The following is a 25328-nucleotide window of genomic DNA, read 5'->3' as shown; positions in this document are numbered from 1 at the left end:
ATAAATGGTAAGGGTCGAATAATCCCTAGGACCCTTCCATCTCTAAATACAAGGATCCAGAGATCCATCATTGCCTCTTAAACATGTCTCCACCTCTCAAAAGGTGAAATCCAAATGGAAAGAAAATTTGGTGAGCCATTTCAGGACCTGACTAATCCTGAGATCAAGAACTAAGGGAATGCTATTGGGCCTAGGGGTAGCTCTACCCTCTCTGTAGTGGAATTTTTATGGCCTGGGATTCTTTCCAAGAACCCCCCTAATCCAGCTCTGTTTTCTCCTGGTTTTATATCCATTCCGTTAAAGGCTGGTGAATATCATGTTTAAACAGCAGCCCTCCCAATGGTATCCCCAGGCTCCATCTGCTTTGCTAGATCCATAGGAATGTCAGATAACTAAGTGGGAGGTCTCTCTGACTCTTCATTCCCCAGTATCATGGAAACCAACCTGAACATTGCACCTCTGCCATCATCTCTCTTTTTCAGTCTTTTAGAATTGGGCATTTCTGCCATAGCACCACTCCCCCTCATTTCTAGGATGTGCATCATTACTATGCTGCCAGTTACATCTCTCCAAGAGGAAAAAATATGCTACCGACGGCATCTTTCTGATTTATTAGAACCTTCCGAGCATCTCTCTCTTCCATTTCTCAGCAATGAGCTCTTGAATCCTCTGATTCTTCGTCCTTTCATATGGGGTCCTTCTATGTGGGATGAGGTTGGGCTGCTGGACCTCGTCGTCTGGGCCTTGAACCTTATAGGGTGTGTCCACAGCATTGATGTCTGGATGTTCCTCCTCTGTGATGTTGGAACCCATGGCAATAGTGGGAGTCACTGGGGGGAGTCCCAGAGATGGCTGTATTGCTGGAGGGGTTGGGAGTGTTGGGAGCAGCGCCTCAATGTCATTGTTTCTTCCAGGGGTTGGCTCAGTCCCGTTGTCCTCCGTGATGTTACTGTAGAGGTTACAGGACTTGCAACACAGTTGGTTATAGCCTGGCATGGAGCAGTATCGAGACAGGACTTCCATCCGGCAGAACATTGACTTGTCCCCTTGACAGTCTCCTTCTGAAAGAGAAAAGTGGGACAGATGACCAGACCAGGAAAATGACATGTGTGAATTGCTAACTAATTATCTAGGCCTTAGGGCTAGATAATTAACAGAATGGTGGGGTCTGTAAACATGTTTTCTGAAAAATATTTTGATAACTATATTTCAATATAACTAATTTCCTTTGTAATCCTATGCTTTTTTTTTTTTTGTGAGGCACTTGGGATTAAGTGACTTGCCCAAGCTCACAGCTATCAGGTGTCTACCCTCCAGGTCTATCTGTGATGTGGCACAAGTAGGCAGTGAATGGAGCTCTATGTGCTTGTGAAGAGGGTATTCTACAGATTACTTCTTCACGCCTAGCTACGTAGATTCAACCCTGCACTTTGATATTCCTTTTCCAAGGGGTTCTGCTTGGTACCCTATGTGTCTTCTCTCATCTTGTGTACCTCAGGACTAGTTTCTCTACTAAGAAAAGACATTATTGTCTCGAGAAATCAACGTAGCATAAAGATAGATTGAGTAGTCCTGGTGTTTTAAGACCTGGTTTTTGAACTTGATGTGACAAGTTGCTAGATGGGACCTTGGATCACTTCCCACTTCCAAGGCTCAATTTCCTTGGTGGAAAACAGTTCTTGGCAAAACACCCGATCCCTCCCTTGTCTTCCTGTAAGCCCCTTTGGGTGCTAGTGTAAGACAATATTGACAGTGGTTGGGTAGATGGACAGGGCAATCTCTATCTAGAGGAAGTCCCATCTATTGGAGGATGCTCACTGATCACCTAATAGACAGAGTTTTATGCTCCACAAGGCCTTCAGGACTGTCATGCTTGGAGCTACGAGAGTGACCGGCATTGTCCTTCCGGTTTCTATTCTTCAATATTCACTAACTTGAGAAATCCCAGGCTGCAAATTGCTTCTAAAGTCAGGTCTTTATTATGTAAACAGTTGACTCAAAACAGCAATTCACTCCTGAGTCATTTATATTTGTTCTGGGAATGAATCAGACTCAATGGGCAAGAGACTTACCAGTGAGGTCATAGCCCAAAACCTCTGATCCAAAGTGGATCGAGCCTCTACTTGGAGACCCCCATTGATGACTGAACTCATTGTCATATAAGTAGCCTCTTTGGCTTTCAGAGGACTGCACTGTGTTCCTTGTAGCCTTTACTAGCTGGTCTTAATTCTTTTCCTGGAGCCCCTCAGAGAAGGGTGAACCTTCTGATTCTTCACAGCCTTTTAAAGATTTAGGTTGACCCTCCCATCCCTATTTCTACTGTCTGGTCTCCTCTAATTTACCTTCTTCAATTGTTTCTAATTTAAATTAACAACACTTAAGCACCTACCATAGATAAGGCTCAAGAGTTACAAATATAAATTCAGATATGACTATCACTCCTGACCTCAATATAACATGTTGTTTTCAATTCTATTTTGGACATCTTCTTCCAGACACTTTTCAACCTGTCAACACCCTTCCTAGGCTGGCAGCCAGAACCAGCCATGCTATCCCAGCTTTTGTCTGACAAGTACAGAACAGACAGTACTACCACCTTCTCTATTCTAGACACTGTTCATCTTTAACACAGCCTTCCTGACACATTTTGCGGCCTTGGTTTCGCTGCCTTTAGGAAGGCAGCACACCTTAGTGGGTAGAGTGCGAGACCAGGAAGACCCAGGTTCAACTCTCATCTCAGGCTCTTACCCTGGGAAAGTCACTCAGTCTTCTGTGACTTATTTTCCTCATCTGCAAAATGCTGGGGTTGGACACTTTTCCAAGTCTAAAATTGTGATCCTACAACACCACTATGTCCTTTTCCTCCTGACCCTCTTCCTGGTTATCCCGGGTCTCATTCACTATGCTTCTTCTTCCTCCCACATACCTAAGGGTGCCCTTTGTCCTCAGGACTTTCTCTTTTGCCATCTCAGTGACTCTCACAGCTCCAATTTACAACTCCACATAGATTACTCCTAAATCTACATGGGATCATAGTGGAAGGGACCTAAGAGATCATCTACTTTGACCCTCTCATTTTGCAGAGAAAGAAAAGAGGGTTCTTCAAAGGGTTCTCCACATGACTTATTTGTGTAAGGTTACCCTGGAAGTGGCAGAGCTAAGACCAGGACCAAGACAAAGATACCTCCAATGACTCCAAACTAGTGTATTTTTGCACTGCACCATGACCCAGTCTAGTACCAACCTCTCCCTTGGGCTCTAGTCTCATGTCTCCAGTGGCCTACTAGATGTTACCACTTTTTCTGATAGTACCTCACCTTCACATTCCTCCCAAGGGGCATTCACTTTTAGAATCCCATTTTGCATGGAACTTTGTGAAACTCAAAATCCTTTCCTTGGATATTGTCAAATCTGGTTTTGGTCCAGGGTGCAATCTGATTATGTCTGCTTAGATATCTACATGCTCCAGATCCACCAGATTACAGGTGCTTACTTAGTATCAGAGAATCATAGATTTGGAGCTGAAAGGGACTGTAGAGGCTACCAAATCCAATCCTCTTATTTTACAGATAAGGAAAGTAAGGCCAAAAGAGGTTAAGTGATTTGCCCAGGGTCATACAGTCATCTTGGTCTGTGCCTGAGGTGGAATTTGAACCCAGGTTTTCCTGACTACAAGTTCAATGTCCTATTTATTACATTTTTTTTTTTTACTTTCTCATAGATTGAGTCTGCTCACCCTGAGTCAGATTCATCCTAGGTTTAGGTAAGACACAGCAATTTTAGTCCAAGATTGGAAGTTGACCATCATATCTGAAGAGAACAATCTTCCTACAGAAAATTGATGATTGATTGGCCCAAGACCTGGCTATAAGGCAACCTTGAAATTGCTTATACAATACCAAGAGAATGAATACTCAACTTAAAGTCAGGAAACTCAAGTTACAGTTTTTACTCTTTCACTAATTAGATTTTGACCTTGGGTAAGTCACTTCCTATCTCTTAGCTACAATTTCCTCTTCTGAATAAAAGGAGGTGGTTTGGATGAGGTGACCTCTCTCTGGGGACTCACCAAATACTAACATCCCATGAATTAACCTCCCATCATCACCCAACACTTTCTTGGAGGGACTCAAGCTTGAGTCTTCTAGGATGTCATTTTTCATATTGTATTCCTTACCCAGAACACAAAACTCACATTCATATAGGCCAGGATGGAAATCCACCCTTGCCACAGTACCACTCTTTCTAGGGATGACAGGCCCCATGGACAGTGGCTTCTTGCCTATAGGTCCATACATTCTGGGGGCCATAGCTCTTCTCCTGAATATTCACCCCTTTGCATTGCTAGGAAAGCCAGGGTATATTCTTAAGCCCAGGAGATACATTGACAACCCCAAGAAGATTCAGAAAAATATTGTCTTGTTCAAAAGCAAAGACTTAAGTTGAACATATCAGCCAATAGAAGGACAGAGAGCAGGAGAGAAGCATAGTAGCAAAGGAGCATCTCAGTGGAAAAGGTACCAGGGTTTTGGAGGGGGCAGAGCCTCTTCTGACTTTGATAGGTAGGAATACAAATGCTCCTCCAAACCTGTTTTCTATCTCACCTGCAAATTTCCCATGAGCGTCAGCTTTTGTTCATCACTTCAGGTGCTTACACTTGTTCCACTCTCTTACTGCCCTATTTTTCCTGAAGCGTCTCTCAGCTGCCGCATTTTACTGAGAACATAATATTGGTGGGGATGGACCAGTGACCACTCAGGCTTTTTTGAAGCGTGAGTTTCATAAGACCAGTGTGGATACAGCCCTTAGCCAATCATAGACAATATTGGAAGTGGAAAGAGAATAATATGAGTGCTTCCCAGAGTCCAAACATCCTCCATCTCTATCTCCATCATAGACAGGGAAAACCTTAAGGTCTGACTACTTAATCCAGACCAGTCTAATGCTCCTGTACAGCCCATTAGGTAATGGGGGCTTCTTCATCATAGGCTTTAGAGAAAAGAATCTTTAGCAAAGCCTTATTACTTCCTGGCCCAAGGTCTTCATTCAGAGGTTACCAAATGTGAATGGTATCTAATAAAATGCCAAACATCAGCCTACAATTATCTCCACACCTGCCTCATCTCCATTTAATGACTTAAAAACTGTCCCTTGTGAGATTCAAAATGGATTCTCTTGGCTCTTCAACCAGGAATCCATTCTGCCAAGCTCTTATTGTAACTGGCAGAACATTTGACTTTATGTCTTCAAATCATGAGTTGGGGAAGGGCCTCATTTCTATAGTGTTTGCAGGACAGTGTATGTAAAGTGCTTTGCCAATCTTAATGTACTATAGAAATGCTATGACAATAATGGAATAGAAATAATGATGATTATTCTCACAGGCTTAATTGGCCTTACACAAAAGACCTGGGAAGCAGACTGAAACAGCACATCTTTAATAGTCTGTTAAATACATACAAAACACTAATAAAATATCCCTGATAAACCAAAGTGCATATTGACGTGGTGCACGATGCCCGGATACCTTATTGCGCCACTCTCGACAGCCACCCATATCTCAAAACGTCACTAAACAGTTAGTTGTCTATTGAAAGTTTGAAAGTTAACAGTCGTGAACATAGTTATACAGTTTAACACCGATTATTTTACATAACAGTATTCAGTGCCAGCTATGTGTCTTTGCTTTGCGGTCGTGTTGATGAAATATTAACAGCTTTTGGGGAAAAAAAACAACAAGAACAACACATTTGTCTAGACCGCCAGCATTCAGAGATGGAACTGCATGGTGGGTAATGACACATCTGAAGCGCTACATTGCCGCAGAGCTAGAGATTGGAGTCTGTCACCTGACAGGGTCCCGCTTAGGGGCAAAGGGACGGCCCCGAACTTAGAGCCTAGAGATGACTTGGTGGATAGAGAGATGTAGCTGGAATATGTGCATTCCAAAGCTAAGATGTCTTTTGAAATGCTCTCTAAAGGACTAACTCCTCTTCCTTGGCACAGAAATGTCACGGAAGTAACGAGGCCATTTGAGTTTGGAGGAAACAAAAGAAAAAAGGACTCTCTCTCCTTTGGGAACTATGCCAATTCCCCTAAGAACTTTCCTGACTTCTCCTCTATGCCAGTTTGAGTCAGATCCTGGCAGACAAGCTTGTGATATACCAGAATGATGTTTGCTTCGGAAGCCAGGCTTATTGATCAGTGCTACTACCTTTCACCTTTAAGGCATTTTTCTAAATGTTTCTCCTAACAAAACAGCCATAACAATTGAGGTAATTCTGTAGTGGTTTCTGCAGTCCCATTGGCCACTTGACATATCTACATGAAATAGTCTCTGACTGTCTGTTTCTTTGTCAGTCTTTCACTCACACAGGCATGCTGCTCAGCATCAAAACATGTGCAGGTTAGCAAAAGACCTGGGAGGTTGATGAATGAAAACCCAGTGTAATAGGGTCTCTCTGGACACTACACTCAACTTTTTAGAATAGACCACTTCCAGGGCAGGGGATGGCATGGACTACGGGGGCAAGAGTTCTGCCATGTGCAGAAAAGTCCAGACTTCGCATTGAGACACAAAACCCTTTATGAAAATGAGCCTGGGGTCCCAGGCAACACAGAGCAAAAAAGCAGCAGCAGCAGCGACGGCAGCAGCAGCAGCAGCAGCAGCGAGCGCAGCCTTTAAACATTCCCACAGGATGGAAACATGAGGAGCCTGCTTTGTTTTGAGCATTGCACAAGAACGAACACGAAATGAAAGGCAGAGGAAAAGAACAGAGCCAGGTGTCCTGTGGGGAGCACAACACGTGAAGGAGGTGGGCTAGGGAATGGAAGGAAGTCTCTCATTCATCTGTCTACCCTGCTGGAAGAAAAGCAGGCTGAGGGGAGGAGATGTTGGGCAGAGGAAGAGGAAGCGAAAGAGACTTGGCACTCCAAGGTCTGTCGTCATGGGGATATGATCATGTTCATGACCGGGTCTCTGTCTTGGCCCCAAACTGCACATCTTGGACCAAGGAGTTGCTTTTCACCTATGCCCGAGAGCCCCAGGCTGATGGCTCTTGGCACTATCCCGGAGGCCTGCGTCTCACAGCAGAAATTCTCCTTCCCACGTCCACAGGCCGGGACATCATCTGCCTCCAGGGCAACACGGGCTCTGAATCAGAGAGAGGCCAGGTATTGAGGCCCCTGGGAAGAAAGAAAGATTCAGCCCCAGAGAAGACTCAGCAAGAGTCAGGGGAACTTTCCATAGAGAGAGAGAAAAAGAGCCAAAGGTAAGATCCGCAGCGGCCCGGGCATGCAGGAAAGGCCGAAGGCAGAGTTATAAACGGGTCTTTTACTTGACGAGATTTTCTGGATTGGATAGTCCTGGTCTGGACGTGACAGCCACTGGATGAGGTAACTCTTCTTGGAAGGGTCAGAGATGTTTCCTAAGAGAAAGAGAACAGAGATATCTGAGCCAACAGGGATGGGCTGGGGACCTCAGCCCAGGCTTCATGCAGAGAGGTGTCTGAAATTTAGAGGCTGAGGTGTTAAGGTCCAGGCACAGGAGGGGAGGGGAGTCCAGCGGAGGGCCAGTCACTATCCTAGTTAGGATCTACCTGGAAAGGCTTACCAGCATTTAGGCTGGAGGACTGTTGAAATTTCCCCCAACTCAATGACTTCTAATGAAAGACTGAATGGTAGAAACCCTCTTGGGTTAAATTCATAAGCAATTGTCACCAAGACCCTATAACACAATCACTGCAAAAGGTTTTTGGACTAGGTTGGACATGGAGAAACAGGCAGGTCTCCAGCTTAGGGATGTTCAGCCCTAGGTAACACTCTTGGGCTGGACATTCTGGCTTCTGGCTCCAGGGTTTTAAAACATGCTGGGATTGAATGGGACACCTCCAAGGGGATTGTTTTAACAGCACAGCCTGGACCTGAGCTCTTCCTCTCTGATGTTTTTTGCTCAAGAGGCAACATCCAAGGTATCATGGTTGGTGTGATGACACCTGAGGTGAGGTCAAGGTGCAATCCTACGTGACACTTGCTACTTAGAAGAAGTTTCATTTTACCACAGACATATTTCAGGGGATGCTTAAAACTTATTTATAGACATATAAGTGCATAGGGTTATAGATTTAGACCTGGAAATGACCTTGGAGACCATCATTCCCTCAGTTCACGGATGAGGAAACCGAGTCTGGGAAAGATCAAATACTTTGCCCAGGGTCACACAGGCAGTAAGTATCTGAGACAGGATTTGAACTCCTGAATTCAAGTCAAGTGACCTATCCCCTCATCCATGCTTCTTCTGCAGGTGATCCCCTTTGATCCTACATGCCAACCTGGCCAACCTTAGAGAAGACTTACGGGGACATATGGAGAGTCTGCATGTCCTTGCTGTCTCTGGTCGCTCCTCCCGACAGGAGCCAATGGTACCATCCTGGGTCCGGCACAGGACCTGGCGTTCCTGAGTGCCATTGCCACAGCTCACTGAACACTGGAAGAAAGGTGCATCATTAGTGCTTCCCACCTGCGAGGCTATCTAGAAATCCGTCTAGAATATCTTGTATGTATCTGGTTATTTACATGTTATGTCTTCACTCCCTTACTGCCCCTCCTCCTCATCTCTGCCCTAAAATGTAGTAGGGAGTATTTTGCTTTTTGTGTGTGTCCATATCCTAGCCCAGTGCCTGGCACCTAGTTGGTACTTAATGGATACTAGTGACTAATTGGCAGCTTATAAATTAATCTATTCATGGTGCCTAAGTACTGACACTGGAAGAGAAAAACCAGTTTTGACACTGGACATGAAGCTCTGTGAGACTATCCTTTTCCAGAAATACTAGCAGGGCTACTAAATCTTGAAATAGAGCTCTGGAAAACCAAGCTTTGATAAAGCTCATTGGGAATCAAATGGAGCTACCTGACCATGCCTTAAATCCAAGTCACCCTGGGTTTCACTGATTGGCCAATAATAGGTGCCAGCTCAAGCCTCACTTGGTCACAGTCTGGGTTTTGATGGCTCAAAGTGAGAGTAAACAGAAATTGTTTCTGTTCTGGCCAGAAACCCTGAGGTCTTCCCCTCCTGGATTTATTGATTTCTTTTCAAGTAGGCAAATTAGGCCATCCTTTGCCTCATTTCTTACCTAGCCTTAAATACCTGAATCACTGAATGAGTGTTGCTTCAGAAAAACTTAAGACCTGAGAAAGACCTTAACTTAAAAGGGTAGAGTCTCTCCACTGCATCTATCCACTGGAAATATTGCTAGTTGGCCTGACCTATGTCTTGCCACTGGACTTAAGTGACTCTGAAGGAAACAGTGAGGCTGATGAATGCACAGCCTGCCTCGTTTCAATCCAATTCACTTGCAAATCAAGACATCACCCTCCTGATGTCATTGGTCCTCTTTGAGAAGGTTGAACAACAGTAGGCTACTAAATCCACACTCTGTGGCTTACAAAGTGCTTTAAGTAAGTGATCAGAGGTGGCCCCAGACAGACAGCTCATTCTTGCTGCCATCTGAGTTAGCATTTTAAGCCAAGAAGCACGAGTTTTACAAAGCCCAGGTATCCATACAATCACTGAGTCTCTCCAGGCAGTCACAGTCACAGATTCTCAGAAACACAGCAGTCCTTGCAGGTCAGCTGCTCCTATACCACCTTGTTTGACAGAGGAGGAAACTGAGGTACAATTAGTGATAGTGGTAGATCTCAGGTCTCCCAAATCCCACTCCAGGGCTCTTTCTACTGAACTGCATGTCTGCTTATGGAATAGGGATGCCTTTTCTTATTCTTGTAGCTCTCCAGGGTTTCCTTGCATGGCTTCCCATTCCTAAACCCATGTAGAGGTGATGGTACTCAATCACAGAGGCATGAAGACATAGACAAGTGAGCAGAACTCAGGCCTGTCTGGGTTCAAATTTCCTCTCAGAGAGGAGGGAGTGCCAATGAGAATTGGCTAGCAAGAAATGGTGGCCTCAAAGAGGAATGAATAGGATATTCCCAAGGGTACTATTTTGAGCCTGGATCTGTGCTCCACCTCCATGAATCTCATCTGTACAACCAACTTTTGCATAAGACCTACCTACCTTGACAGATCCCTTGGTCTATAAAGTGCTGTCTGTTGGGTAAGGCAGACAAAGCAGTGTTGGAGGAGGAGCCTGGCTCCAGCTTATACCTAAACAAGAATCCTTTTTCCATCGCACCTCTCAAGTGGTCATTCAGCCTTTGCCTGCAGACCTCCTGTGAGAGGGAACCTATTTATTACCACCCAAGGAGGCCCTTTAGGTTTGGAATAGTTCTAACTGGATAGAAGTGTTCCCTGACATAAAGCCTTAATTCATCTCTCCATATCCCACTGCCTCTATATCTGCCTTCTGGGGCCAAATGGAAAATGCCTGGCCTTTCTTCCACATAGCCCTTTAGGAAACAGCTCTCATTCATCCCCTTCCTTCCCTTCTTTTAGGTCTAGGTCCACATCTGGAGCCTATTTATTCCATCAGAATCCCTATGTTCCAATTGGAATCTTTTCTGGTCTTCAACTGGATAATTTCTGCTCTGTCCAACAGAATCTGCTCTCTTGATCCCAGAGGGGCCCTTATCCTTAGCCTCACTCCTCTGCCTCTGTCATCCCGTCAGGGCTGCTGTCTCCTCTCCTCCAAGATCTCTAGACCTTCCCTCTCACCCCCCAATTTCTTCTCCATTTAGAATTCCTAACAGAGACCCGCTTATGATTCCAATTGCCCCTCTTGGGACCAGAGTACAGCACTGAATTTTCATTCACACTACAATGAAGGAACTGGTCTATGCTCTGAGTGTCTGTACTATACTGCTTTAGCTTCTGGGGTTATCTTTGTGTCTACCAGGATCTGGTAATTGTAACATTCTCATCCGCTTTAGTGTCTGAGTTCAGTGATTACCTCTAAGGCCTTTTTCATCCTGGGGTGTGTGGGTTCAGGCCTCTGGCTCTGATAATGAACACCGTGACTTTTCAACTGATAAATCACTGAGGTGTGGCAATGGCTTCTGGACACTGGGCTTCTTCTCTAGGAAGGTGAAGCTTACCTGGGACCAGGGCCCGATTCTCCACTGTCCAGGGCAGAGGTCTCGGTTACAAGCCCGCCTACCCTCTGGTCGCGCCTCGTTGCAGTGTTTGGTGTGGACAGAGCGATTGGTGTTGTCATGCAAAGGTTGCACACAGCGTACTGAGCGTATCTGGTAACCAGTTTTTCCGCAGCTTTTGCTGCATGGCTCCCATTCTCCAGTGACCCACCTAATAGGGCCAGAAACAAAGAAAGGTAAATCCTCTAGTGCTGTCAGATCTGGAACTTCTTAGAGCCTACCTCTCCTGACTCCCAACTTTGTGGGATAAGGTAAGATTCTGGGGGTGATATGAGAAGAGAACACAGAAGGAGGAAAGGGTTGGATCCTAGAGGATGGAAGGAGAGTATCAGGTCATAGCTCATGTGACATTCTGGACACCTTTGGTGGGTGAGAAGAAATAGACCATGGCTGGTAAACTACAGAGCACACAGCTTGACTCATCGTGTACTTACTCAGTAGAACTTAGGGCCAGTCAGGATAAGGGAACTTATAAAGATCAACCAATATGAATAGTAGACAAGAGGGAACAAATCGTTTTGCCTGGGTCCAAAATCATTAATGCCCTATGCACCCCAAGACTTTGAAAGCCCTTGGTTATTACCCCAAACCCTCTCTAGTGTCCTATATGGCCAGGCCTCCCTGCCCCCAACCTGATATCCTATATATCCCTGACCCACAGTCCCCATCCCAATATTGCTTAACTCACTTCTTGTCTTTTACCCTTTATCCCTCCAGGTTCTTATTTTCTTTCCAACACCATGTATGTACCTTGGCTTCTACCCTAATCCCTTCTTGGTCCATTACTGCCCCTTGTATCTCCCCTAGACACTGCATCTCTAGTCTTAGCCTCAGTGTACTGAATGATTCTACTTTCATAGTGTCACCTCTCTAACCTGATGCCCTGTATATTCTTCATGGCTCCCATTCTTTCTTAAGCTCTAGATGCCAAGATCAGTGATAGTGAGTCAGAACAAGAAAAAGTGAAGTCCCACTGGAAGAAATCCACTGATACAGACAAGGATAAAAGTCAAGGGGGCTTCATACATCCAGGGTTGGCCCAGTGATCCAAACCCACCTCTGTGTAGTTGGGCTTTTTCCATTCTGTACTTGGAGGTGAGGGAAATGCTAAGAAACCATTCACACTCTAGCACCCGGGGGGGGGGGGGCAAAAAGCCAGATTTTTCAAGCCCAGGCTTGATTTCATGTGTCTAGTGATGGGATAGAATTATCACCAGAGGGCTATTTATAGAGTAGGCTTAGATAGCCAAATACTGTTGAGCAGGAGGTAGCTTAGTTTTGTTAGAAGTTATTCAAAGGGAGACAGCACAGTGGAAAGAACCACATCTGGAGTCAGAGAACACGCAGTCTTCCTAGAACTTGATTTGAACCTGAGTTCTAAGGTCACTTTTATGTTCTCAGGTCATTTCCAAGTCTGACAGCTTATGTTCTAAGGAGACCTTTAGTTCTAACATTCTATTTCCTTGGGTTTCTTTCAGCTCTGACATTCTATGTTCTAAGCTCTCTCTCTCTCTCTCTCTCTCTCTCTCTCTCTCTCTCTCTGTCTCTCTCTTTCTCTCTCTGTCTCTGTCTATCTCTTTCTCTCTCTGTCACTTTCTCTGTCTCTCTCTCTAAAACAATGAGGGGGTTAAGTAACTTACCTAGGGTCACACAGCTAGTAAATATCTGAGGCTGGATTTGAACTCAGCTCCTCCTGCCTCCAGTGCTCTATGCACTGAGCCACTTAGCTACCCCTCTAAGATCTCTTTTAATCTTTATATTCTAAGACCCTTTCCAGCCTTCTATTCTGGCATCTCCCACAGATTCTAAGTCTCTACAAAAGGAAGACCAAGTCTATGAGGATGACTCTCTCAATGATGTGTCTCCGTGGGGTCTTGATGGGGATTGCAGAGGGGTTAGGGCAGGGACTAGGCTTTCTGGATAAGTGGGAAATGAGTTACTTTCCTTGAAGAGAGAAATGTAGGAAAGGGTTGTGCTCATCTGTCCAAGCAGTACTCTCCAGCAGGTACAAGGGAGGTGGGTGGATGTGGTTGGCCCTAGGTCATGGGTGAGCAAGAGTGGGGTAACTAGGACATTCCAGAAAGATGATGTCTTAGTGGCTCACACAGAGCTGTCTGAAAGTTAGGATCATGGATTCTAAAGTGTGAAAGGGACCTTAGCAGTCATCTAGCCTTCAAGCTGCATTCAGTCTACAACGCTCTGGAGGGCAGCCTGAGCCAGATTAAAATGTAATGGAGAAATCTTTAACAAAACATGTGATAATACCACAAAACACCGGTAATATTCAACTTTAAGTCAACATGTGCCTGCAGCTATACTTATGTATGGTTTAGTGGCTTCCATCTCTACATGAGTTTGATACCCCTGATCTAGCCCACGCATCTCATCGTACAGAGGAGAAAACCAATACTCAGACTTTCCCAAAGTCCAACAGGTAGTGAATAACAGAGCTGGAAGTGACCTGAGAGCACAGGCCAGAAGAAATCTCAGAAAATAGAACATCTGGGCTAGAACGGGCCTCCGAACAAAAACTGTTAGAGATGGAAGAGGCCTTAGAAATCATGGAGACCAGCTAAGACACCAAGGTCCAGGAAAGGACAAGACTTGCAGCAAATGAGTGGCAGACCAGGACTAGGAAAGTGGGGAGAGAAGGAGAATAATCATTTATATAGCACCTATTGTGGGCCAAACACTATGCTAAGCGCTTTACAAATATTATCTCATTTGGTCCTCATAACAATACTTGCAAGGTAGGCGCTGCTATTGTCCCCATTTTAGAGTTGGGGAAACTGAGGCAAACAGAGAGGTCAAGCTCAAGTTCACATGGCTAGTAAGTATCTGAGGCTGGATTTGAACTCAGGTCTTCCTGACTCCATACCTAGAGCTCTATAGAGTGAGCCCTCTAGCTGCCTCCCAGGACTAGAAATTGGGTCTTCTGACTCCCAGGCTAGTAGCTCCCCCAAATGCTCTGTCTGGTTTCTAAACTTTTACAAGGGCCCAATGTACCCCAGAAAACCAATAATTTCTCAGCTTTACATCAGTCCAAATCTACCCCTTTCCCTCAAAACAGAAGTCCCCTCTGGTGTGACAATAAAATTTTTTTCCTCATCTTTGCTAAGATTGAGAGACTCCTTATTCCTATTTCTCCACATTCCCACCCTGTGAACCTCCAGTCAAATTTCTTTCAAAGCCTAGATCTGCAAGGAGCTTCTTCCATCCTTTCCCTTAAATATAGGGCAAGGATATGCTACAGCATCCAAGACCATCTCTCATTTCTAACTTCCTCAGTCCTTTCAGGCCTGGTCTTGTGGTTCTTTTCCTCAGAGACTACTCAGTGTAATGAGCTGCTGCTTATATGGAGAAGGAATCACAGCAAAATGGAAAAAAAGCATTCACCTTGAAGTCAGAAGATCAGGCTTAGAGGCTCATCTCTAACACCTAACCACCTGTGTTGTCCTGGGCAGGTTCCTTAAACCCCATGGGTCTGGTTCCCTTAGCTAGATCTAAGTAGACTATTGACTGGGTAATTTGAAAGATTCCTTCCAGTCCTGATGTTCTATAGTTCTAAAGGTATCTTTTCACTGGAATCAGCCTGGCAATCTTTTCAATTCACCATTTTCCAAAGTGCTGACCTCTTCCTAATTCTCTCCAAGTTGCTACATCCAATTTTCTGCTTAAAACTGAGTTCAGTTGGACCCAAATTGAAGTGAAACATTAGCTGGGTAAAAATCCATGCTAAAGCACTTTAATGGAGTTCAAGCAAGGTGACTAGAGTAGGGTCAAGTGCCCCATGAGACACAGAGTGTCCTACTTTTCCGATCCTGAATACCATTAATTCCCCTGAGTGGGACTGAACCCATACTGGTGATGCAAAGGTTTAAAATGTCACAATCCCAGACCTCAGTGCATTTAAGATCCAAGAGACCTGATAGGAATGACAAAGTTTATGCAGATAAGCATCATGCCAAGAAGAGAGTGGCTAGAGTAGAGGAAATGCATGGAGTGATGTCATCAGCAGCAGCTTTCCCAATAGCTCAGCCTGTAGAGCTGTTCATGCTGCTGTGAGATATCACTCTAGGGTAACTGATGTTTATTCTGCATGTATGTGTATATATACACACATATTTGTGTGCATATACATACATACCTGGAGTCACGAAGACTCATCTTCCTGAGTTCAAATCTGGCGTCAGACAATTCCTAGCTGTGTGACTCTGGGCAAGTCATTTAGCCCTGTTTGCCTCAGTTTCCTCATCTGTAAAATGAGCTGGAGAAGGAAATGGAAAACCACCCCAAGAAATCTCAAATAGGGTCATGGAGAGTTGGATACAACTGAAAAATGACTGAACAACAACAAAACTGTATATGTGTATATACATATATATTATACATATAATGTAAGCATATATACATATCTATATTTGTTGTTTCATTTATTAGAATATAAGTTTCTTGAGAGAAGGCCATATTTCATTTGTTGTATTTCTATCCCCAGACCCTACCACCCAGCAGGACTTATTAAATGCTTGTTGATCGGCTAACTGAGGATTCTTAGAGGGATGCCAGAGCTAAAACTGCTGTGTGTTTCTCAATAGACACTGACCAAACCTAGCTTTAATGAGTATGCTCAGTGTGGGATGATACAATCCCAGTGTGGTCTTGGGGGGTTTGCTCAAACATTCTGTAACTGGGTGCAGACTTTTGACCGGCTGCTGAGATGGAAATGGGTGCATCCCAAAGGCACCACCTGGTCAAAAGCAGCATCTTTTTTTTTTCCTGCCCGGTTGAGGTCAGCAAGGACCACTTTGAGCCCTTAGAGAATGGCCTAGAGCCCTTATTTCTCTACCAAGGCCTCAGCTTTAAGCACATGGAATTACTGTTGCTTCTGTCCCAGTCCTCTTTAATGCTGGTGCGTTCCCTGAGATTACCTCCAATTTACCCTGTATTTATCTTGTATGTATGGACATAGTTGTTTTTATGTTGTCTCCTCCATAAGTCCCTGAGCTCTTTGAAGTCAAAGACCATGTTTTTGCTTTTCTCTGTATACCCCACAGCAGCCAGTACACAGTAGGTGCTTAATAAATGCTTACTGACTAACACATTGGGTTGCTACTGTGTTCATTCTTTCCTCTTTTAGGTGGAGGACTGGAGACACTATGACCTTGGGAGCTCTGAAAGGCTGAAGTGATGGGAGCTGGAGTGACAACTCTCACTCTCTTTCCAATTGTCCCCGAAGAGCCTGCAGCCTCACCCAATGTGACTATTAATCCTCTGTCTTCTTCCAGTAGAAATGGAGTCTTCAGGAGGATTCTTGAGAACCTGCCTATCACTCACTGGGGCTACATTTTCTGACCACCCTGCTATAGAAGCCTGCTGAAATCCTTCTTCCTTTGGCATCCAGGATGAACCCTTCCCTCTTCCCAACCCCTGACATGAAGATAACCTCTCCCTTCTAACATTTCTCATAGCACTCTGAGGATTTCCTTTACCCCAATCACTCTCTCCTTGGCATGATGCTTATCTGCATAGACTTTATCATTCCTATCAGATCTCTTGGATCCTAAATGTCTGGGACTGTGACATTTTATACCTTTGTATAACCAGTGCTTGTACAAGGCAGAGGCTTAATAAATGATTGTTGAATTTAGGTATCCCTCCACTCCCCTCAGGTAGACACACTATTCCCATCCCTGGGGTATTGTCATATCTCTGAATAGGAAACCCTAAGGATTCCTAGGGGGTCTGATGGTTCAGCTTAATATTCCCTTCAAGGACAACAAGTTTAATGAACTGGAAGTTTAAAAAAAAAAGGATAAAATTCAAACCAGAATGCATTCTATCAATGAATCAATCCAAAGGGCCAGAGATGGTTTCCTGGTGTGCAGACCCAGCTTTCTTGACTGGATATTGGATAGAACCATAGGTACTCCTATTGACTCACAGAGTTAGACTTTCTCTGTTCTCTTAGCACCTAGTTAAAACTACTCCCCAGGCGTTTGGATCAGATAATACAAAGGACCATGTGCCCCATTGCCAGGGCTCCATAAATGCTTTTTACATCTTTCATTGACTTCTAAGTAGTGTTTCACATAATCTCAGTACCTCAGAGAGCGTCTAGTCTAACTCATTCCTGAATAGAAATCTCTAACATTTCCAATGACTGCACCCTAAATTTACATTGGGGGACCTCTGAGGCTATCCATCCCATTTGTAGATAGTTTTCATTGTCAGGAAGTGTTTCCTAACTTGGAACTGAAGCCTGGTTGTTGGCACTGTCTGCCTCTGCCTCCCAGCTCTGTCCTTGGGGCCAAGCAGAGAAAGTCTACTTTTCCCACGTGCAGGCCTCTGAAATTCAAAAACAATACGAGGCCCTCAACTTTTGTTTTGTCCAGGCTAAACATTTCCAGTTCCTTTGACAATTCTTGTATGGGATGATTTCTATTTTCTTTACAATCCTGATCCTGGTTGCTTTCTTATTGGACCGTATTTAGTTTATCATTTTCCCTCCTCAAATATGGTTCTCAGAGCCTAATGCAGCATTCTAGATGTGTTCTGAATAAGTGAGGGAATCATAATGATGATGATAGCTAGCATTTATATAGCACTTTGTTTGCAAAGCTCTTTAGACATGTTCTTTTATCTGATCTTCACGACCGCCCTGTGAAGCAGGTGCTATTATTATCTCCATTTTACAGATCAGGAAACTGAGGCACAAGAGGTTCAGTGACTTGTCCAGGATCACATGGCTAATAAGTGTCTAAGGCAGCATCTGAATTTAGGTCTTCCTGATTCCAAATCAGGGCCTCTGTCCACTAGGACATGTATGGGCCCATGAATAGCATTAGTATTATAACCACCCTTGTTCTACACATCTAACTTCAATATACAATATGCGTTTTATATACACAATAGATATACCTATAAATTTATATACATATCCTAACCTATATATATTCTCTCTCTATATACATACTACACGTACACATACACACACACACACACATATATTCAGTTTACAACAGACTTTAGACCTCTAAGTACTCAAAAGCCCTCTGGTCACCAGGGCCTATCTTCTTAGAAGAATCATTTCCACTTACAAAAGGACTGACAAAATTAGCAGAAAATTAATTCTGGAACAGGAATAGTTCCTTACAAGGTATTTAAATCCAGACCCAGAGAAGCAAGCTATTAGTTCAAGGGTAGGGACTGTAGGATAATTGTCCCTAATGAAATTTTTCTGCTCCCCCATGTCCACATCTCCACTAATAAGGAACACAACTGTGTGGACAGGGTTCCCTTAGGGCTCTAGGGATTCTGAAGAGGACTTAGGGAGCCTACTGAATGCAAGCAGGAGGTCTGACCTCTATCTGGGGTTAGGGGTAGAGAGGAAGGAGAGCACTTACACTGGCTGAGAACACTCCTGAAGGTTGCATGTTCTGCGAATTGGCTTAGGCTTTGCAATGGAGTCACAATTACTTCGATGTACCATTTTGTGGTCTAGTTTCCTTCGACAGCCATATCTGGTAAGCTGGAAACCTATATTAGTGGGGGAAAAAATTTGCCGAAGAGTTTATTAGTAGTTCTTCAGTTGTTTCAGTCCTGTCCAGCTCTTTATGACCCAATTTGGGGCTTTCTTGGCAAAGACATTCAAATGGTGTGCCATTTGCTTTTCCAGCTCATTTTACAGGTGAGGAAAATGAGGTAAATGGGGTTAAGCGACTTGCCCAGGGTCACACAACTGGTAAGGGTCTGAGGCTGGATTTGAACTCAGGAAGATGTGTCTTCCTGACTCCATGTCCCAAATTCTATCCACTGTCCCACCTAGCTGCCCTAAGAGTTTATTTACATAAAGACATTTGAAGAAAAAGTCTCTCTAGGTTTCAGACATGCAATGACCTCCATTTGAAGCCAGCTACCAGGAATTCCCTTTTTCATCCTTATATTATCCTTATGTATCTTATAATACCCAAGCACAAAATACAAGTCACTACTGGTTAAAACCTATTGTGCAAGATTCAATTACTGAGCTAGAGACTAGATACCAGGCACCAGACAAAGATGTTAATTTCATAAATGAAATGTGCTGGTTTTTTTCCCAGGACAGTGAGGATTTTACCCAAATCAAACAGCACTGTGTTCTTTGCATATAGCAGGTCTCATTTGCAGGGATATTCTTGGGCATAACTCTCTTTTGCTTATGTTTTCTATCACTTTAATAAAACCAGTTTTGCTTCTGCATTGATTCTTATTGCCATGGTGTTTCCCATCTTAAAGGAAAGTATGGGAAAGTGGGAGGGAAGAAGGAGGAAGGGGGAAAGGGAGAGCGGGAAGGAGAGGGGGAGAGAGAGGGAGGGAGAGGAAGAAGGATAAAGGGGGGCAGGGAGAGATGGATGGAAGAGGAGAAGGAAAGGGAGAGGGAGAGAGGGAGGGAGAGAAGGGGGGGAAGGAGGGAGAGAGAAAAAACTTCCCCCAACAGGGTTATTATTGGTATCAACAGAATTCACTGGCCTATGGAGTCCCTATCCTTCTGGCACTTCTCATGCAAATAACCATGGAAGATTCATGGATAGACAACATCTTGGAATGTAAGAGCTGGGGGTGGGGCTGGGAATTGAGTCTACCTCATCCAATTTCCAACAGCATTCCTGACAAGGACTCAACCAACTCTGTACCTGAACACCTGAATACGTCAGGTAGGGGGAGCTCACTACTGACTGAGCAATTCATTCCAGTGTTAGACAGCTCTAATCACTCAGATATTCTTTATGTTGTACCGAAGTCTTAATATTCTTGTAATTTACCCATATTTATCTCAAACAAAACAAAACAATCAATTAACAAGCATTTGCTAAATTTTGTCAGGCACTAGGGATAGATACAAAGACAAACATGAAATGTTCTGGCTTTCAGATTTTATTCTTCCAGGAGAAATAGCATAAAATGAAAGAATTGGTCTAGATGGTACCTGAGAGCTTTTCTAATCCTAGATGTACATTTATGAGCCTTGATAAATATATATAAATATATAGAAAATATATTCAAAACAATTGTTGGGTAATTTTGTTGAAAGCTCTAGTGGCTGAAGGGGGTGGGGATTCAGAAGGACCTTAGGTAGAAGGTCACCCTTGAGCAGAGCTTTGAAAGGAAGGAGGGATAAGTAGAGATCATGGTGAAGAAGTTATTCATTCTAGGCCTGGGGGACAGCCTGTACAAAGGCACGGAGGTGGGAGATGAAACATCATGCATGATAAACAACAAGAAAGCTAATTTGGTTGGCCTGACGAGTATATGAAACTGAATGATGTATAATAAATTTTGAAAGGTAGGTTTGAGCTAGATTGAGAAGGGCTTTAAAGTCATACAGAGGGTCCTGTATTCGAAGGGTAGTAGGGAGCATCTGGCATTTACTGAACATTGGAGTGACTTGGTTAGATCTGTGCTTTGGAAAAAAAAAAGTCACTGATAGCTGTGTAGCTGAATTGGGACCTGTATGCAAGGAAACCAATCAAAGGCTATGATGATAGTCCAGGTAAAGGGTGGTCAAGGATTGAACTAGGGTGATGGCTGTGATAAGGGGAAGGATGTGAAAATTTTCTACCTTTTATGATCCCTGAACCAACCCATCCAAAAGAGGAATTCCTTATTTTTCTCTTCAAACTTAATCCATTTCTCAACATCCCTCCTTCCCTATCCATCTCTGCCAATGACACTTTCATTTTCTTGTCATCCAATCCTGAAATTCTGACTCCTCCTTCTACTTCCCTTCATCTCTTGATAAAGGCTCCCCTCAACTCCAATAGCTGCTCAGTCACCAAGTCCTTTGGATATTTCACGTTTCCTTTCTCCCACTGATTTCATTTGCTTCTTTTCTATTTCTCTTGCCTCTGAGTCTAGGCCCTTATCATGCTCAGACCTGACAAGAGACCACTTAACTTTTAACATTTCCAGAAAGGGGGAACTCACAATTTCTTTACACAGTCTGTTTTGCTTTAGGATTGTTAGAAAGTTTTTCCCTTTATGTTGCTCAAGACCCTAATTCCCTTTTAAAAATTAGCATTTGCAGTACTGATCATTCACATATTTATGCTGGCCCTTCCTCATGTTCCTTTTTCAATGTTACTGAAGTATTTTGCATGTGTTTCCCCCATGACACTGCGTACTTCTGGAAGACAAGAATCAGGTCTCAGGTGTTTTCTCTCGCTCTGGCTTCCCTTATTGCAAAATTCTGTTTCTGAATGAGGGTAATGAACTTACCTCCTCCACAGGGCTTGGAACACTGAGTCCATTTCTTCAGGGCCCACTCATGGCTCACAGAGTCTTCTACAACATTGTTGTTGTCCACATTCAGGGAGTCCTCGTGGATCATGTACTTGTAGGTCAAAGAGATCTTGGCATCGCCATGAGGAATGACCTACACATATGGATGGATGCCACAGGGGATTTAGAACACATTTACAGGGCATGCCCTGATTGTTTTCTAGGTGACTGACTCATCCTCCCTCACAGTATTTGGAGGAAAGGATAAGAAAGTTTAGGCTCACAAATAAGACCTTTCTCCCTCCCAGGATGTACTGAGGAAGGACAACTTTTAGCAGATGGTCATTTGGGAAGCCTGGTCTGAGGTGGGGTGGACTAGAATTCTAACTTCTTTTTCTCATGGGTTATTCTCTGTCTTACATTTTGTCTTGTTTATTAGGGACCTTTAAGCACTAAAGGCACATTCCTGGAGGCTGCTTTGAATGAACGTGTGATGTTCCAATTTATAATTTAGTTGAGGGAAAAGAGGAAGGAAGAGGGGGCAATTTTCCCCCTCCCCTATCCAATGCCACATAGTGGGGAAGAACCACATTTACTTTAGATTCATTCTCTCTCCTGCCTTTGAGTCCTTGTAAAGGTAGATCTCCATGCCCTTATGCGTAAAATGTGTCCTCTCTCTCTCTCCCTTCCTCTCATTCTCATCTTTGCCTCTTAGAATCTTTCATTCCCATTAAGGCTCAGATCAAATACTATCTCCATCAAGAGGCCTCTACTAATTTTTCCTTGTTCCTAGTTCTTTCCCTACCTCTCTTATCATCACCATGTGTTTTGGCATATATCTTCTATATTTATCAGTGAATATGTTGCCTCCCCAGTAGACTATAAGTTTATTGAGACAGAGAATGTCTCACTTTTATATTTATATCCCCACCACCAAATAGAATGCCTTATATGTAAGAGGCATTTGATAAATGCTTGTCAATTAATTGATTTATTGGTGCTAATCTGCTTGTACAGAGCAAAACACCCTAGTAAATCACTCTAGTTACAGTGAGATCCAATGACAAAGGACAGAATATGGCTATCTGTTTCAGGACTGTTTCTAATCTGTCCTATCCATTTCTAATCTAAATTTATAGAAGAGACTAATTCTAATCTCCCCTGCCATCTGCCATTCCAGCCTTTAAGATCTGCCATAAAAAAACAGATGGTGAATAGAGCTGTTTGGTTGTAAAGGTGGGGCCCAAGACCTGGACTGTGGAACTTCTGCTGGGCAGAGTCAGAGACAAAATTCCTCCATGTGAATACCACTGCTTAGTGGGAGCAGCTTCTTTAAGAACTGGAGATTTCAGTATCGAGACTACTTCAAATCCATGTCATCAAAACCATAACTGGTATACAAGAACAGATTTCAGAGTAGCTATTTTGTTTCTATACAAGTAACTTAGGGACAAAGAGAATTAACTCAACTTCAATAAGTCATATCCCCTAAGCTCTCAAGTCATCAACTTCATCTGATCTGTATTTTCCAAGAATGGTCAGATACTTGGGATGAATTCAAAAAAAACCCCATTTCGCTTTGTGTGGCTATGGCTATAGTTGTAGTGTTCTAGGAAAAAGAATCTTAGTGGTCCCAGTAGTTCCAGCTGGGGCAATATATCTAAGCTGGAGGACGGGTCTACAAGGATCTCAAGAGAAGAGTAAGGTCTTGGAAGAGACCATCTTTAATGGTTTTGTTGATCATGTGACTCAATGCTATTGGGCACAATTAGTTCACTCAATATGAGGGTCTTTTTATTTACCTTGACGCTATTTTACACCAAAAATCTTTTTCTGTCTCCCTCATCATGGTTTTGGATGGTTAATATGGTGATCTGGAGGTGACCAAGAGTTCCTGTAGGCTATGCCTTTTGGGTACAGAGTCTATCAAGTTTTTATTAATCTGGAAAGGTGACAGATTCTCTGAGGACCAGCCTAGTCAAGCTGGAGAGGCTTGTTACCACAAGGCAGGCCCCTAGGTGATGAATTCATTAGCCATATTTCCTCAATACTTCAGGCTGATACTTGGACAAAAGACACGTTGTCCATTGCCAGGCCCAACCTCAAAGACTTTCCAGTCTGGTAGGACCCATGGTGTCTGGAACCCAAGGTCCCTACTATATGCCAGGCACTGTATTAATCCTTGAGGATACAAAAGTGCCTTCAAGGTGCTTACATTATGATGGAGGAAACAAAAAGTAAAAAACAATAGGTACATATAAGTGTAATGTTAATGTAAGGTTAATGGTGGGTGGAGAGAAGAGTTAAAGATCTTCCCTGCCCATTAAGAGGCCTCAGATACCTTTTGTTAATTTCTAAGCAGGCACTGGGTCTCAAGGGTCAAGCCCCACCTCTAGCTCTGAAAAGTATATATACACTCCCTGGTGTGGTTTTGCTTTGGGGCTCATTTTTTGGAAGAAGGTTGGTGTGCCAGATGAGACTCTGGGTAGCCATTAAACAGCTCCCAGCTTTGAAAACCCAGATGTTGGTGCTTCTGTCTCTGGTAACAATGTATGTATTGTCTATGGCAGACAGTTGGAAGCCCTGTCTGTTGGTCTTTCTGTTTGTAATTTCTGTTTTTATTTTCTCTGAAGTTCAGGCTGCTGACTTTTCCCACTGAACTAAGTGAATGACATATGTACTTGATTAAAGTAGACTGTTGACCCCACAAAAGTTGCTTTCCTTTTAGAAAAGCAAATCTAAGAACCTGTACAGCAGGCCCTTCTGTACATGCCGGGGTCCATTTCTGTTACAGTAAGATGTAAAATAAATGGAAGGGAATCTCAGAAGGGAAGACACTAGCAGCTGGGATTGGGGGACTGAGAAAGGCCTCTTGTAGAGGCAGCATTTGAGCTGAGTCTTGAAAGAAGCCAGGAATTCTAAAAGGCCTTGGCCATACCTCAATTAGGAGACAACATAGTGGAGAGTAACTCATGTGACAGAGAAAAATACAAAATGACTCTTGGTCTATTGCTGGGACCCCTAGGCTTCCTAGTATACTAGAAGTTTTGACATATCCAAATAAGTGCTATTTATTATTAGAGCTGAGAGTCAATCATAACTTATAGAGGGATTATGATAAGATTTAGTAGAAGTAATTTCCATCTCAACTAAATCACAGATCCTTGATATACTGATGAATTTTTAAAGTGGCCCATTGGCATCAGACCCAGAAAATGTAGGTTTTGAGCACACATCTGACTCTACTGGGGGGCAGTGTGGTACAGAGGCCGATGACAGACACAGATCCCTTGATCCCTAAAGGAGGGGTAGGAACATCAGCATAGGAAAGAGAAGGCCTTCCCACCCTGAATGCTAGGTGAGAACTTGCTGCAACATTTTTCATCATTGCCCACGTAGCCACTTAGAAATGGTGGCCACTTACTTAGAAATCGCTGCCATATCCTTTCTTTGTCCTTCCCACTTCTCAAGAAGGCAGTAAATCATGAAATTTAGAGCTGAAAAGGACCTCAGATGTAAACTCCCTCACTTTATAGTTGAGGAAAGGGAGGCTCAGAGAGGCTATGTCTTAGTAAATACAGATAGTAAGTAGCAGAACTGGAATTTGACTTGGTCTTGGGCCAGCCAGATGGCATAACAGATATAGATTGCCAGGTCTGAAATCAGGAAGACCTGTCTTCATGAATTCAAATCCAGCCTCAGACACTTACTAGCTGTGTGACCCTGGACAAGTCACTTAACCTTGTTTGCCTCAGTTTCCTCATCTGTAAAATGAGCTGGAGAAGAAAATGGCAAACCACTCCAGTAACTTTGCCAAGCAAATCCCAAATGTGGTAATGAAGACTTGGACACGACTGGAAAAAAAAAGACAACTATGAACCCAAATTCTATGGTTTTCCTAACATATTACCCGGTGACAGTACCAACAGGGCTTAACTTTAGGTGACCTGAGGTTCCCCAGA

General features: G+C 43.6%; 1 protein-coding gene across 2 annotated transcripts in view; it reads right to left on the bottom strand.

Moving 5' to 3' along the window:
* Nucleotides 1-595: 595 nt before the first annotated feature.
* ADAMTS2 (ADAM metallopeptidase with thrombospondin type 1 motif 2) overlaps nucleotides 596-25328 on the bottom strand; it is a 448064-nt gene continuing 423331 nt past the window's right edge. For both annotated transcript variants that reach the window (XM_072630735.1, XM_072630736.1), the window contains 6 exons: nucleotides 21364-21520; nucleotides 18513-18645; nucleotides 11053-11260; nucleotides 8356-8485; nucleotides 7338-7427; nucleotides 596-1061 (listed from right to left, as the gene is read on the bottom strand). In XM_072630735.1, coding sequence (XP_072486836.1) covers nucleotides 613-1061; nucleotides 7338-7427; nucleotides 8356-8485; nucleotides 11053-11260; nucleotides 18513-18645; nucleotides 21364-21520 — 1167 coding nt within the window. In that variant the 3' untranslated portion in view covers nucleotides 596-612. The remainder of the gene's footprint in view (nucleotides 1062-7337; nucleotides 7428-8355; nucleotides 8486-11052; nucleotides 11261-18512; nucleotides 18646-21363; nucleotides 21521-25328) is intronic.

The sequence above is a fragment of the Notamacropus eugenii genome, chromosome 1, assembly GCF_028372415.1.
Source record: "Notamacropus eugenii isolate mMacEug1 chromosome 1, mMacEug1.pri_v2, whole genome shotgun sequence".
NCBI lineage: Eukaryota > Metazoa > Chordata > Mammalia > Diprotodontia > Macropodidae > Notamacropus > Notamacropus eugenii.
This window is presented reverse-complemented; position numbering and strand designations above follow the sequence as displayed.